A 12860-nucleotide genomic window follows, 5' to 3' on the forward strand; every position below is an offset into this window, starting at 1 on the left:
AGACTCTATAACTCCACCTGGTAGATCATCAGATGCAGCATTCTCCACCTGACCTCAACATTCTGAACATGACTATAAATACTCCCGTACCTTCCGCCCCAGGTAGATCTGTGTGTGACTTGAAAAATCCCACTGTGTGGGTGAAACGTTGTCAATAAAGGATCACATTATACTGCATATGTGTTTATATTTCCACTATTCTTCGTCTGTCCCGTCTTCCCCGCTCATCCCATTTGGGATCTTACCTGAACTTTCGTTCGTTCGTTCGTGGCATACATGTCATTTCTGCCATTGAAGAGGTCCCAGTTGTCAATGAATGTTACCGCATTTTCCTTACAGTATTTGTCCAGCCAGCAATTGACACCAATTGCCCTGGACAACCATTCATTTCCAACTCCTCTCCTTGGCAAAATACCACATATGACAGGGTTCCCACCCTTCTTCCTAATTATTTCTATTGCTGACCTATACCTGGTAATCAGGTCGTCACTCCTACGTCTGCCAACATTGTTGCCTCCAGCACTGAGACAGATAATAGGATTGCTCCCATTACCTCTCATGATGTCATCCAGACGGCTAACAATATCCTCCATCCCAGCCCCAGGAAAGCAAACTCTCTGTCTCCTACTCCTGTCCTTCAAGCAGAACGCCCTATCCATATACCTAACTTGGCTATCCCCAACAACAACAATATTCTTACCTTCCTTGGAGTCGTTCATCGTGACGTTCCCAGTAGTCAACTCACATTCGTCGGGTAGCACTGAGAATGTATTAGATGTTTCCACAACAGTTTCCACGGCAGTCTCCTTCTTCTTCATCGTTTCTACCTTTCCATTCGTCTTGTTGATCGTCAACTTCGTTCCCTGCTGTCCAGCCACTGACCAGTTTCCTTTCTTGACCTGAGGACTCAAAACAGGAGGACTACTACGAATCTTCTTGTTTTCCTCGGCCAGTCGCCGAATCCCATCTTCGCCATCCTCAATTCTTCCTTAAGCTGTTGGTAAAGTTGCTCGATGGAGGGCATCTTGCTTCAATTCGTAGAGAGCGCGCAAACAGGTCTTCGCAGAGCTAAGTACACGTCACCACTGAAGTACACGTCACCACTGAGTACACGTCACCACAGTGTCGACAAATTGATAGATAAGACACATTTGCAACACTTGACTCTATTACCTAGTTTTTTATGTACCATAGACATTTTCAATTGAATAATGGTTGATGTAACTCAAGCAGTGGGGGTGGTTGTTAATTTTAGGACCTGCCCAGCATGGGCCAACAGGCCTGCTGCAGTGTTCCTCCTTTTTTATGTTCTTATATTGTGAATCTGATAACGGTATACATCTGTTGAAATGGTTCTAACAATAATGATATGATCTGTGAATATAACTTTGTCTTAATACTGTACAACGTGCCCAAAGAAAATATATTCAAGTGAGAAAAAATAAACTAAGTAAAAACGACCCTAAATGGATGATAAGGAGGCTAAAGCTCTTATTGGCAGGAAAAAAATATACTGGAGGTTAACCTTATTGCCCAATTTTAGAAGTTATGAGGTGATTAAGGTGACTAAACGCGACTATGAAATAAAACCTGCTGGATAATCAAGGACAAATTGAAAAGGGGTTTTTAAAGATCATGGAGGCCTTACTAATGATAAATAGACCTGTATTATAACCTCCGGAGTGATATATTAGGCACTTGTGCTACACTTGGGTATCTTTATTGTGAAAACGTTTTGCCATACATTGCTTTCATCAGGCCATTTCAAAGAAGACTTGCGTAGATCAGGAAATTGAGGAAATCAGTCCCCCAACTTGGAGTCGATGTAATATACCTATTAATCTTCGTAAGAATACAGTATATGCGCGAAGGAGCTTATGTACTGCAGACAGGTGAAGTGGAGCAGTCATAGGCAGTGTCACAGTGGACAAATTCACAGGTGGAAGTAGGTCAGGCCTATGGTTTAGGCAAGCGTAGAACTGAGGGACTCATTACCTCAAACTCCATCTGATCTTCACCATTCGTGATGAATGGTTTTGAAAACCATCGACTACAGGCTGAGAGACTAATTACCTCACACTCCTCCTCTCCTTACACCCTTCTGCTTTGTATTGGACTGATGAAGCCACTGTGTGGCGAAACGTTTCCTAAATAAAGATTCCCATATGTTGCATAAGTGTCTCAGTCTTCACCATTCGTCTTTGTGTAGAAGACAGATTAGGAACGGCTTTCTGCTTTAAGAATAAGAGTGACAAAAGGTTTGCTTTCTTTGTGCTGGGATGAAGGATAATTCTTAGCCGGCTTGACAGCGTCATGAATTTTGGTGGAATCAGTCTTATTATTTGCCTCAGTGCTGGAGGTAATGATGTAGGCAAGAGTAGAAGTTAAAATTTAGTCAGAATTTATAGAACAGAAATAGACATAATTAAGAAGGAAGGGAGCCCTGTTGTAGTATGTGGCATTTTGCTAATAGAAGGTGTTGGAAGTTAATGCTGTTCAGAGCAATGTTCGGCTGATGACACATCATGACCTTCCGGGAATGCCATAATTAGTGTCATCCCCTCCTGGTGCAAAGCTGTTGGCCGAACTTTTCGCTTCCAGGGCAGCATCTGCCCGTGTGTCTCAGGATATAACAACAGCAACAACAACAACAACAACAACAATAATAATAATAATAATAATAATAATAATAATAATAATAATAATAATAATAATAATAATAATAATAATAATAATAATCTTTATTTCTACAAGTACATGTACAAGGTATACAAACCATAGCTGACATAGCTCCTTGTTATGAAGAGCATTTCGGGCAAATTAAGTCAATTTTGTCCCCAGGATGCGATCCACACCAGTCGACTAACACCCAGGCGCATATTTTATTGATTGATGAACATGGACAGCAGGAGCCTTAAGGAAATGCATACCAATGTTTCCACCCAAAACGGGGATCAACCCCCGGACCTCAGTGTGTGAGCTGAGTGCGCTAGCAATCAGGAAGAGTCGTGGTCGTTCAAGTGGCCTGCGAGGAAGAGGACGTCACAGATGTGGATTTCAATAGCCATCAAGACGTCCGAAGACTGGGATGGCATCACCTACGGCATGATCTCACGATCAGGCCCGGATGGTCACAGTGTCATCAACTGGACATGGAGTGCTGAGAAGGACGGAAGGAGGCCAACAATAGACCGATGCCCAAGCCTAAGTGAATACACCCACAGGTCTCAAGAATTATTTAGTCTGTTATAATTTTTTTTCCATTTGGTTATAATTGTCCACTTTTGTGCTAATAAAGTCCATGAAAAGATTTTTTAATTTTTATTATCACTAAAAATTCTTATTTTTAAATATCTTACAAGCTACGCTTCAGCACTGTTAGCAATAAACAAACCACTGAACTGGTAGAGTCATAAAATTCACTCGTCATGGGTTTGACCCCCACCTGTTCCATAGCTTGTTTGTAGTCGTGTTATTACGATTTCATGAGCAATAAAATATTTATGCAGCTCTCATATGTATGAATTTCTGGTCATGTGGCCCTCTACTGAAAAAATTTTGGAAGCCTCTGCTCTTGAAGTAACCGCCATTATACGTAGCAAAACATATCTGGTAACTAGTCGTACTTTATATGTTTTGTGGCAGCTACTTCATTTAGATGTAGGTTGTAGAAGGTAGTAGCTATGGCAGCTACTTCATTTAGATGTAGGTTGTAGAAGGTAGTAGCTATGGCAGCTACTTCATTTAGATGTAGGTTGTAGTATGTAGTATGGGAGCCAATTCCTTTAAATGCAGGTTGTAGTAGGTACTATGGTAGACACTTTCCTCTAGACATAGGCAGTATAGTAGACACTTCCTCTAGACAAAAGTAGTATGGTAAGCACTTCCTCTGGACATAGTGTGTAGTAGGCAGCATGGTAGCCAATTCTCCCAGACCTAGAAGACGCTAGTACGACAGGCACTTCCTTTAGAAGTGGAATATGGCAGTATGGTAGCCACTTCCTTTACATGTACAATACAGCAGTATGGCAATGTCAGGCACTCTAGACGTAAGTTATGGTAGGATGGTAGCCGGTCTCGTCAGCGTAGTACTTGACGAGCTGGGTTCTTCCGTCTGGAAGGTTGACATAGTACTGCCCTTCCGTCCTGTATCCCTTCCTTTGTTCTGCGTGACCGAAGAAGATGTTCTCCTCTTCCTTGTTCTCTCCGTATGAGGAGAGGACAGCAGGGCTGACCACGTCGTAGCTGAAGGAGTACTCGGGACTCACCTGTACAAGAGATTAGATAGATTAGATTTTGCCGGCGAAGTGGCTAGTTTATTGTGCACCCCCTATCCATCCTGTGGACAGTAGTGCAAGAGCATATGGATACATAAAAGGCCTAGGAACTAGGCCCCCAAAATGGTTTACAGAAGTGCATCTTGATTTCCTCTCACCGTCTATTCTTCGCACTGTCCCCACTTGCCCTCGCCCCTCGTGGGTCCTTACCTGTGAGTCCTCTGATCTGATGATTTAAATCCTTTTGGGCATTAGTTCCCAGGCCTGAGGGAGTGACAGGCTGGTCAGTGAGAGAAACAATGGGACTCCCCAAAAATTCTACACTCTCCTAAAAATGCTTAACCCCCCCCCCTTACGGGAGGCTCCTTGATGCTGCTCAGGGGCTTTTGATCCAAGGAATTGAATCTGTGCTTCAGTTCCTGTAATCGAGCCGGAATGCCTTCCATTCCCTAAAGCGCTGTTTGACCTCTACAAACTTAGCTCTCTCCAAGAATGTAATACTAACACTGCAACTGCTACAAATAATAATGTCATTCCCAAGGACCTACACTATGGGCTATCAGTCATTATATAGTTTGATCAGTTATTTGAAATAAAATTATTAGTTACAGACACTTCAGTTCACTATGAGAAAACTCAGTAAGTGTCCGGGCCCCAAGACTGTTCGACAGTTTCCCACCAGCCATAAGGGGAATTACCAACAGACCCCTGGCTGCCTTCATGAGAGAGCTGGACAGATACCTGAAGTCAGTGCCGGATCAGTCGGGCTGTGGTTCGAAGGTTGGATTGTGTGCAGCCAGCAGTAACAGGCTAGTTGATCAGGCCCAAATCCACTGGGAGGCCTGGTCGTGGATTGGGCTGTGGGGGCGTTGATCCCCGAAATACCCTCCTGGTAGACACTCCTTATTTAACAACATACCTGTTTAATTAATGACCTCGCGGACTTACAACCAGCTCTTTGACCAGTTGAAGTGGAAGATATTGATGAACTAGTGGACTATGTCGACAGAGAGCTAACTAACGAAGATGTAATTGAGTTGAGATTATTATTATTACAATCAAGGGGGAAGCGCTAAACCCGGAGGATTATACAGCGCCTGGGGGGGGATGTGGAAGGCATTCAGGCTTAATTTGGGGAACTGGAGCACAGATCCAATTCCCTAAATCAAGAGCCCCTCACCAACATCAAGGAACCTTCCTTGAGGGGAATTGAGTTGAGGGCGCAGCAGCACTTGGAAGAGGGAAAAAGAGGAAAGAGTGGAAGAAGCAGCACGGAACGGCACTCTGTTGTTAAGTGAGGAGTGCCTATACTGTTATTATTATTATTATTATTATTATTATTATTATTATTATTATTATTATTATTATTATTATTATTATTATTATTAATTAGACTACGGCTACTTTGTAACAAACAAATCCATAATTACAGGATAAAGGTGTTTTTAAAGAGGAACTTTGTCCAAAGAAAGCTTATTCTTCGTACTTGTGTGTTTTCCCACATGGCTTCAATGTTATGCTTTAAAACCAACTACAACTACGTTACTTTGTATGAGCTCTTCTGGGTGAACAGGTCACGTGACAATTTACTGTGATGCTGCTTCAGAGCCTTTGTAATAATATGTCTACCATAGGCCTCTTTCATAAGCAGTGCAGTTTTTTAAATTAGTGCAAAGATTTCAGAGGTTTAGAACTTACGTCGTGCTCAGCAGATATCTTGTGTGAGGCTGTGAGAGGATGACCACCTGCCAGGTGTGGGACGGAGGCAGCAAAAACCTGTGGTGTCACCTGCTGCACCTGAGACACGGAGGATGGAGACCTGAAGGGCACAGCATCAGAGAAAGTGGAAGAGTCATCCACCTTGAAGTATACCGAAGGAGCGGACGCGAGGGACCTTTGATGCGTTTGGAAGGTCTCCGGAGTTTTATAACTAAGGGGAGGAGAAGGAGAAGAAGCACTGGAGGGAGGAAACAAATCACGAGAGACTTGAGGATTCAAAGCTGAAACATGGCTGGTGAAGAAAGAATCGTTAGCTCTGGTGGGAACTGTGGGACTATATGAAGGGAAGCCTTGAGAAGTTATTGTTCCTCCATGGCTAAGATTGTTGTCTGCGGAAGATGCGATGCTATCACGACTGAGGTTAGGGACTAATGGTGACACTGTGTGACCCTGAGATGGATGAGTGACCCTGATGTTGGGGGAGTGATACTCTTCATAGGAGCTGATGGAAGGAGATGAGGGAAGAGAGGAGTCTAAACCGGCGAAAGAGGAGCCAATTTGTTGATTAGTAGGGTGTATGGAGGGATTATCGTGAGTTGGGAGAGAGAAGGAGGTGGGGTGGTTGGCCGACTCCAGCCTCCCCACGGAGACGAAGTAGGGAGAGTCTTTGGTCTGGGGAGTGGGGTGCAAGCTTGATGATCGTGATAAGACGTGACGTGAGAGGCTGGGTAGGAAGTCTACATCATCCTGGCGGCCGCCGCTAGGAAGAGCATGGCACAGTGTGAGGCAGAGTAACACGGTAAGTGAGACACACTCCTGAAAGTATAAACACGGCTTCAGAGACACTGTGTGAGACAGTAATACGGTGACACACACACACACACACACAGGGCCAGGAGCTTGGACTCGACCCCTGCAACCTCAACTAGGTGAGCACACACACACACACACACACACACACACACACACACACACACAGGGCCAGGAGCTTGGGATCGACCCCTGCAACCTCAACTAGGTTAGCACACACACACACACACACAGTCCGTCAACTAGGTGAGTACACACACAAGTTGAGAAGCGAGGCCATGAGCTAGGACCCAACCCTGCAAACACATGTAAGTGAATACACACCTTGTAGCCTGGTATTAACACTTTCGGCTAACACTCGAAGGCCGCACATTCAATCCTGGATGGAAAGAGATCTATGAAAAGTGTTCAAACATCTGCTGTTTCCCCTTTTACCAAGCAATAAATACATAGGTACCGGAGTGCCAGTCGACTGGTTCTAGTTGCATCTTAAGAGGTTAGGTTAGGTAAGATTGGTCAAGAAACAGGATAAGTGCTTCCTGACTCGGGTCTTAGTCATATGACCCAAACCACGGTACGGGCGGGGATTGAATTCGCGGAGAGTGAGTTGTAAACCTCCAGACCGACGAGTTAGCCACTGGGCCAGCTGGCTACACGTCGGTCTGGAATTTTACGACTCACTCACCGCGAGTTTAATCCCCGCCCATACCGTGGTTTGTTTGCAGTCGTGAGTCATTAGCCATATGATGACCAGCTACTGGAGTTTTTGGTCATCTGACCGAAGGTTTCTACTGGCTTACCAAGCCAGCCCTTTAAAAACTGATCTCCTTATCTCCCAAGAAAATCCCAGGGCAATTAAGCCACACTGAGTAGCTTTCTTATTTTTCCTCTTCAAGAAGTAGTTGATTTAAATCCCACTCTGGCGCTGTATAACTCATACGGACTAAACGATTTTTTTAAATGTAATAATAATGAAACTCCAAATAGTCAACTGAAATGACAATACTAAAATATTCAAGACGAAGGCAGAGAAGCTGAAGCTGCAGTTTCTTCTTGAAGAGATGACAACCGTACAAGAAAGACGAGACTGCAACATGGACTGTACAAGAATTTGGAAAAAGTGAGGAATCCAGTGTGGGTGTTTATGGATTTTCATTGCGTTTTTCATTTTTATTCTCTCTTCAAATCATATATATATATATATATATATATATATATATATATATATATATATATATATATATATATATATATATATATATATATAAGTGAACAGTATTTAGATAAGGCTAAAGAGGTCTTTGTGGCATTTATGGATTTGGAAAAGGCGTATGACAGGGTGGATAGGGGGGCAATGTGGCAGATGTTGCAAGTGTATGGTGTAGGAGGTAGGTTACTGAAAGCAGTGAAGAGTTTTTACGAGGATAGTGAGGCTCAAGTTAGAGTATGTAGGAAAGAGGGAAATTATTTCCCAGTAAAAGTAGGCCTTAGACAAGGATGTGTGATGTCACCGTGGTTGTTTAATATATTTATAGATGGGGTTGTAAGAGAAGTAAATGCGAGGGTCTTGGCAAGAGGCGTGGAGTTAAAAGATAAAGAATCACACATAAAGTGGGAGTTGTCACAGTTGCTCTTTGCTGATGACACTGTGCTCTTGGGAGAATCTGAAGAGAAGTTGCAGAGATTGGTGGATGAATTTGGTAGGGTGTGCAAAAGAAGAAAATTGAAAGTGAATACAGGAAAGAGTAAGGTTATGAGGATAACAAAACGATTAGGTGATGAAAGATTGGATATCAGATTGGAGGGAGAGAGTATGGAGGAGGTGAATGTATTCAGATATTTGGGAGTGGACGTGTCAGCGGATGGGTCTATGAAAGATGAGGTGAATCATAGAATTGATGAGGGGAAACGGGTGAGTGGTGCACTTAGGAGTCTGTGGAGACAAAGAACTTTGTCCTTGGAGGCAAAGAGGGGAATGTATGAGAGTATAGTTTTACCAACGCTCTTATATGGGTGTGAAGCATGGGTGATGAATGTTGCAGCCAGGAGAAGGCTGGAGGCAGTGGAGATGTCATGTCTGAGAGCAATGTGTGGTGTGAATATAATGCAGAGAATTCGTAGTTTGGAAATTAGGAGGAGGTGCGGGATTACCAAAACTGTTGTCCAGAGGGCTGAGGAAGGGTTGTTGAGGTGGTTCGGACATGTGGAGAGAATGGAGCGAAACAGAATAACTTCAAGAGTGTATCAGTCTGTTGTGGAAGGAAGGCGGGGTAGGGGTCGGCCTAGGAAAGGTTGGAGGGAGGGGGTAAAGGAGGTTTTGTGTGCAAGGGGCTTGGACTTCCAGCAGGCATGCGTGAGCGTGTTTGATAGGAGTGAATGGAGACAAATGGTTTTTAATACTTGACGTGCTGTTGGAGTGTGAGCAAAGTAACATTTATGAAGGGGTTCAGGGAAACCGGCAGGCCGGACTTGAGTCCTGGAGATGGGAAGTACAGTGCCTGCACTCTGAAGGAGGGGTGTTAATGTTGCAGTTTAAAAACTGTAGTGAAAAGCACCCTTCTGGCAAGACAGTGATGGAGTGAATGATGGTGAAAGTTTTTCTATTTCGGGCCACCCTGCCTTGGTGGGAATCGGCCAGTGTGATAATAAAATAAAATAATATATATAAATATATATATATATATATATATATATATATATATATATATATATATATATATATATATATATATATATATACATACATATATATATATATATATATATATATGTATATATATATATATATATATATATATATATATATATATATATATATATATATATATATATATATATATATATATATATATATATATATATATTATTGTGACCACGAACGAGTGGTCTTGATCAATAACAACACTGCAGTAGCCTAGGTCTCGAACCCATGCTGCTTTGGCCTGCCTCATGGTGGGCGAAAACACATGACGCCCTTATCCACTGAACCATACGCTTCTTAAGAGTAGGGCATCCAGCGGAACTGGGTACGAGTCCTTGGCTAGTGCAGTGTTGTTACTGATCAATACCACTCGTTCGTGGTCACAATAATATAAAATACTGCTCGTTGAACTAGTACACCAAACGGACTAGAATGAAATTAGCCTAGAGTCATATATATATATATATATATATATATATATATATATATATATATATATATATATATATATATATATATATATATATATATATATATATATATATATATATATGTATATATATATATATATATATATATATATATATATATATATATATATATATATATATATATATATATATATATGAGAGAGAGAGAGAGAGAGAGAGAGAGATCGTAGTCAGCAGGGCTCGATACTGCTACTGGGGGCGGACAAGATTCACTCGGCCATCACAAATGCCACAGACTGGGCAGCCTGTTTCACAAGCCATGTTTCTTTCCCAGCCCGGGCACGTCAGTGAGCCTCAAGCATGGACTCAAGCTATTTCAGTCTCCTCCTGTATGTTCTGACCTCTCATGTGATTTTTTTACATCAATGCACCACGCAGAAACAAGTTGGTATATACTGACAAAGATCGCAGGCAGCAGGACAATCTCTTGAAATAGTTTGAATCCATACTTGAGGCTGACTGAAGTGCCCGTGCTGGGAAAGAAACATGGCTAGTGTACCAGGCTGCCCAGCTTATGTGACATTTGTGATGGCAGAGTGGATAAGAGTGCTGCCTGGGAATCTTATCCACCTCAGTAGCAGTATCGAGTCTTGCTGACTGCGATCTAGCGACTAGCTGGGAGATCGAACCCATGTTGCTTTAGCCCGCCTCATGGTGAGCGAAAATTCACAACGCTCTAACCCACGGGACAATACATTCCTATGAAAATCACGCACCCACCAGAGCTAGGTGTTGTACCATGATCCGAAGACAAACGATGGTGTGGGTGCCTCAGAGCTAATTTCATTATACTTCACGTTTGGTGTACTAGCCTCCACAAGCAGTATATATAGTACTGTAATCACGAACGGGTGGTATTTAATTAATAACAACACTGCGACTAACATTGCAAAAAAATAACTCCGCGCCAAACAAAATCTCAATTAAAAAATGACAGTGCATAAAATGACTCTTACTAAAAAAAAAAATGAGTCGGTAAGAAAAGGTCCTAAGGAAGGCTAAATACGCTATAGGACCAAAAGTTCAGCTATAATAATAAAAACTTAGAAAGTCTTAAATAAACACAGTAGAATCGATAATGTTTTCTGCCCGCCAGCAACGCGTGAACATTGAACCACAACAGTAAACGAAAAAAAAAACCCGCACCGGAATGATAATACGAATTCATTTTTTTTCACTTCGTAACAGAACAATGGAATGTATCACAGCCCGTGGAAAATGAAAAAAAAAAATTATGAATACATATTGAAAACAGGACACCCGGAGCTGAGGTCTGCTGCTGGTATGATAAAGCTCATGGAGCAGGGAGAGAGAGGACCTAGTAGCACTCAGTGAAGAGGCATGGTCAGGAGCTGAGTCTCGACCCCTGCAACCACAGTTAGGTGAGTACAGATCTGTAATCACAGGTGTCGCCTCTGTCATGGCTGGTAACAATCAATTTAACCAGGCACAGGAACCGAGACTCGACCTCGGCAGCAACAAACAGATGAGTAGACCTCGCTGACCAACACTTGCCTGCATCTTGTTGACACTTGTACACGACTGATGACACTCGTGATGTGTGGACGCTTATATATGTGCTACCTCTCACTCATGTTTCCTCCCTTCCACCCCCCCCCCTTCCTCTCTACCGCCCATCCATTACCTCCTCCACCCACGACTTCCTTCATTTAATTCTGAAAGGGAAGGGGGACAGAGTAGTGAACCAAAAGCATGAGGAAGGAGAAAAATTATAATGAAGGCGAGAGTGAGAGAGGATGATGATAATGTTCAGGAGTTAGGTGATAATGATGAGACTGGTTATATATATATATATGTCGTGCCGAATATGTAAAACTGGTCAATTAGCAAGAACTCATTTAAAATTAAGTCCTTTCTGAAATTTTCTCTTATACGTTTAAAGATATATTTTTTTCATTAATGTTAATGTATTTTTTTTTAATTTTGCACCAAAAGTATCTTAGAAAACTTACCTAACCTTATTATAGCAAGAGCAATTTATTTCAGCCTAACCCAGCTAAATATATTTTAAATACGTTTACAATAATTTAGCACTTAACAAACACAATCAAATATATTTTTTTAGTTAGGTTCAGAATGATTTTGGCGAAATAATTGCATACACAAATTTTCACATGTCCTATATGGCAAGATGAGCGTTGCTTTTTAAGCCAAGATCGCAAGTTCTGCCTATTATATATATATATATATATATATATATATATATATATATATATATATATATATATATATATATATATATATATATATATATATATATATATATATATATATATATATATATATATATATATATATATATATATATATATATATATATATGTATATATATATATATATATATATATATATATACATATATATATATATATATATATACATATATATATATATATATATATACATATATATATATATATATATACATATATATATATATATATATGTCGTGCCGAATATGTAAAACTGGTCAATTAGCAAGAACTCTTTTAAAATTAAGTCCTTTCTAAAATTTTCTCTTATACGTTTAAAGATATATTTTTTCATTAATGTTGATGTAAAAAATTTTAATTTTGCACCAAAAGAATATTAGAAAACATACCTAACCTTATTATAACAAGAACAATTTATTTTAGCCTAACTCAACTAAATATATTTTAGATTTGTTTACAATAATTTAATACTAAACAAACACAGTGAAATATATTTTTCTCGTTAGGTTCAGAATGATTTTGGCGAAATTATTGCATACACAAATTTTCACTTGTCCTATATGGCAAGATGAGCGTTGCTATTTAAGCCAAGATCGCAAGTTCTGCCTATTCGGCACGACATATGTAT

At 40.8% G+C, this 12860-nt stretch overlaps 1 protein-coding gene across 1 annotated transcript; it reads right to left on the reverse strand.

Annotated features, from left to right (window-relative positions):
* Window positions 1-3306: 3306 nt before the first annotated feature.
* On the reverse strand, window positions 3307-11519 carry LOC128698889 (uncharacterized). The gene is made up of 3 exons (XM_070093855.1): window positions 11514-11519; window positions 5976-6812; window positions 3307-4268 (listed from the first exon to the last, which is right to left on the reverse strand). The coding sequence occupies exons 1-3, from the start codon at window positions 11517-11519 to the stop codon at window positions 4044-4046; spliced, it is 1068 nt and encodes a 355-aa protein (XP_069949956.1). The 3' UTR covers window positions 3307-4043.
* Between the last annotated feature and the right edge of the window lie 1341 nt (window positions 11520-12860).

Source organism: Cherax quadricarinatus, chromosome 44 (assembly GCF_038502225.1).
Source record: "Cherax quadricarinatus isolate ZL_2023a chromosome 44, ASM3850222v1, whole genome shotgun sequence".
NCBI lineage: Eukaryota > Metazoa > Arthropoda > Malacostraca > Decapoda > Parastacidae > Cherax > Cherax quadricarinatus.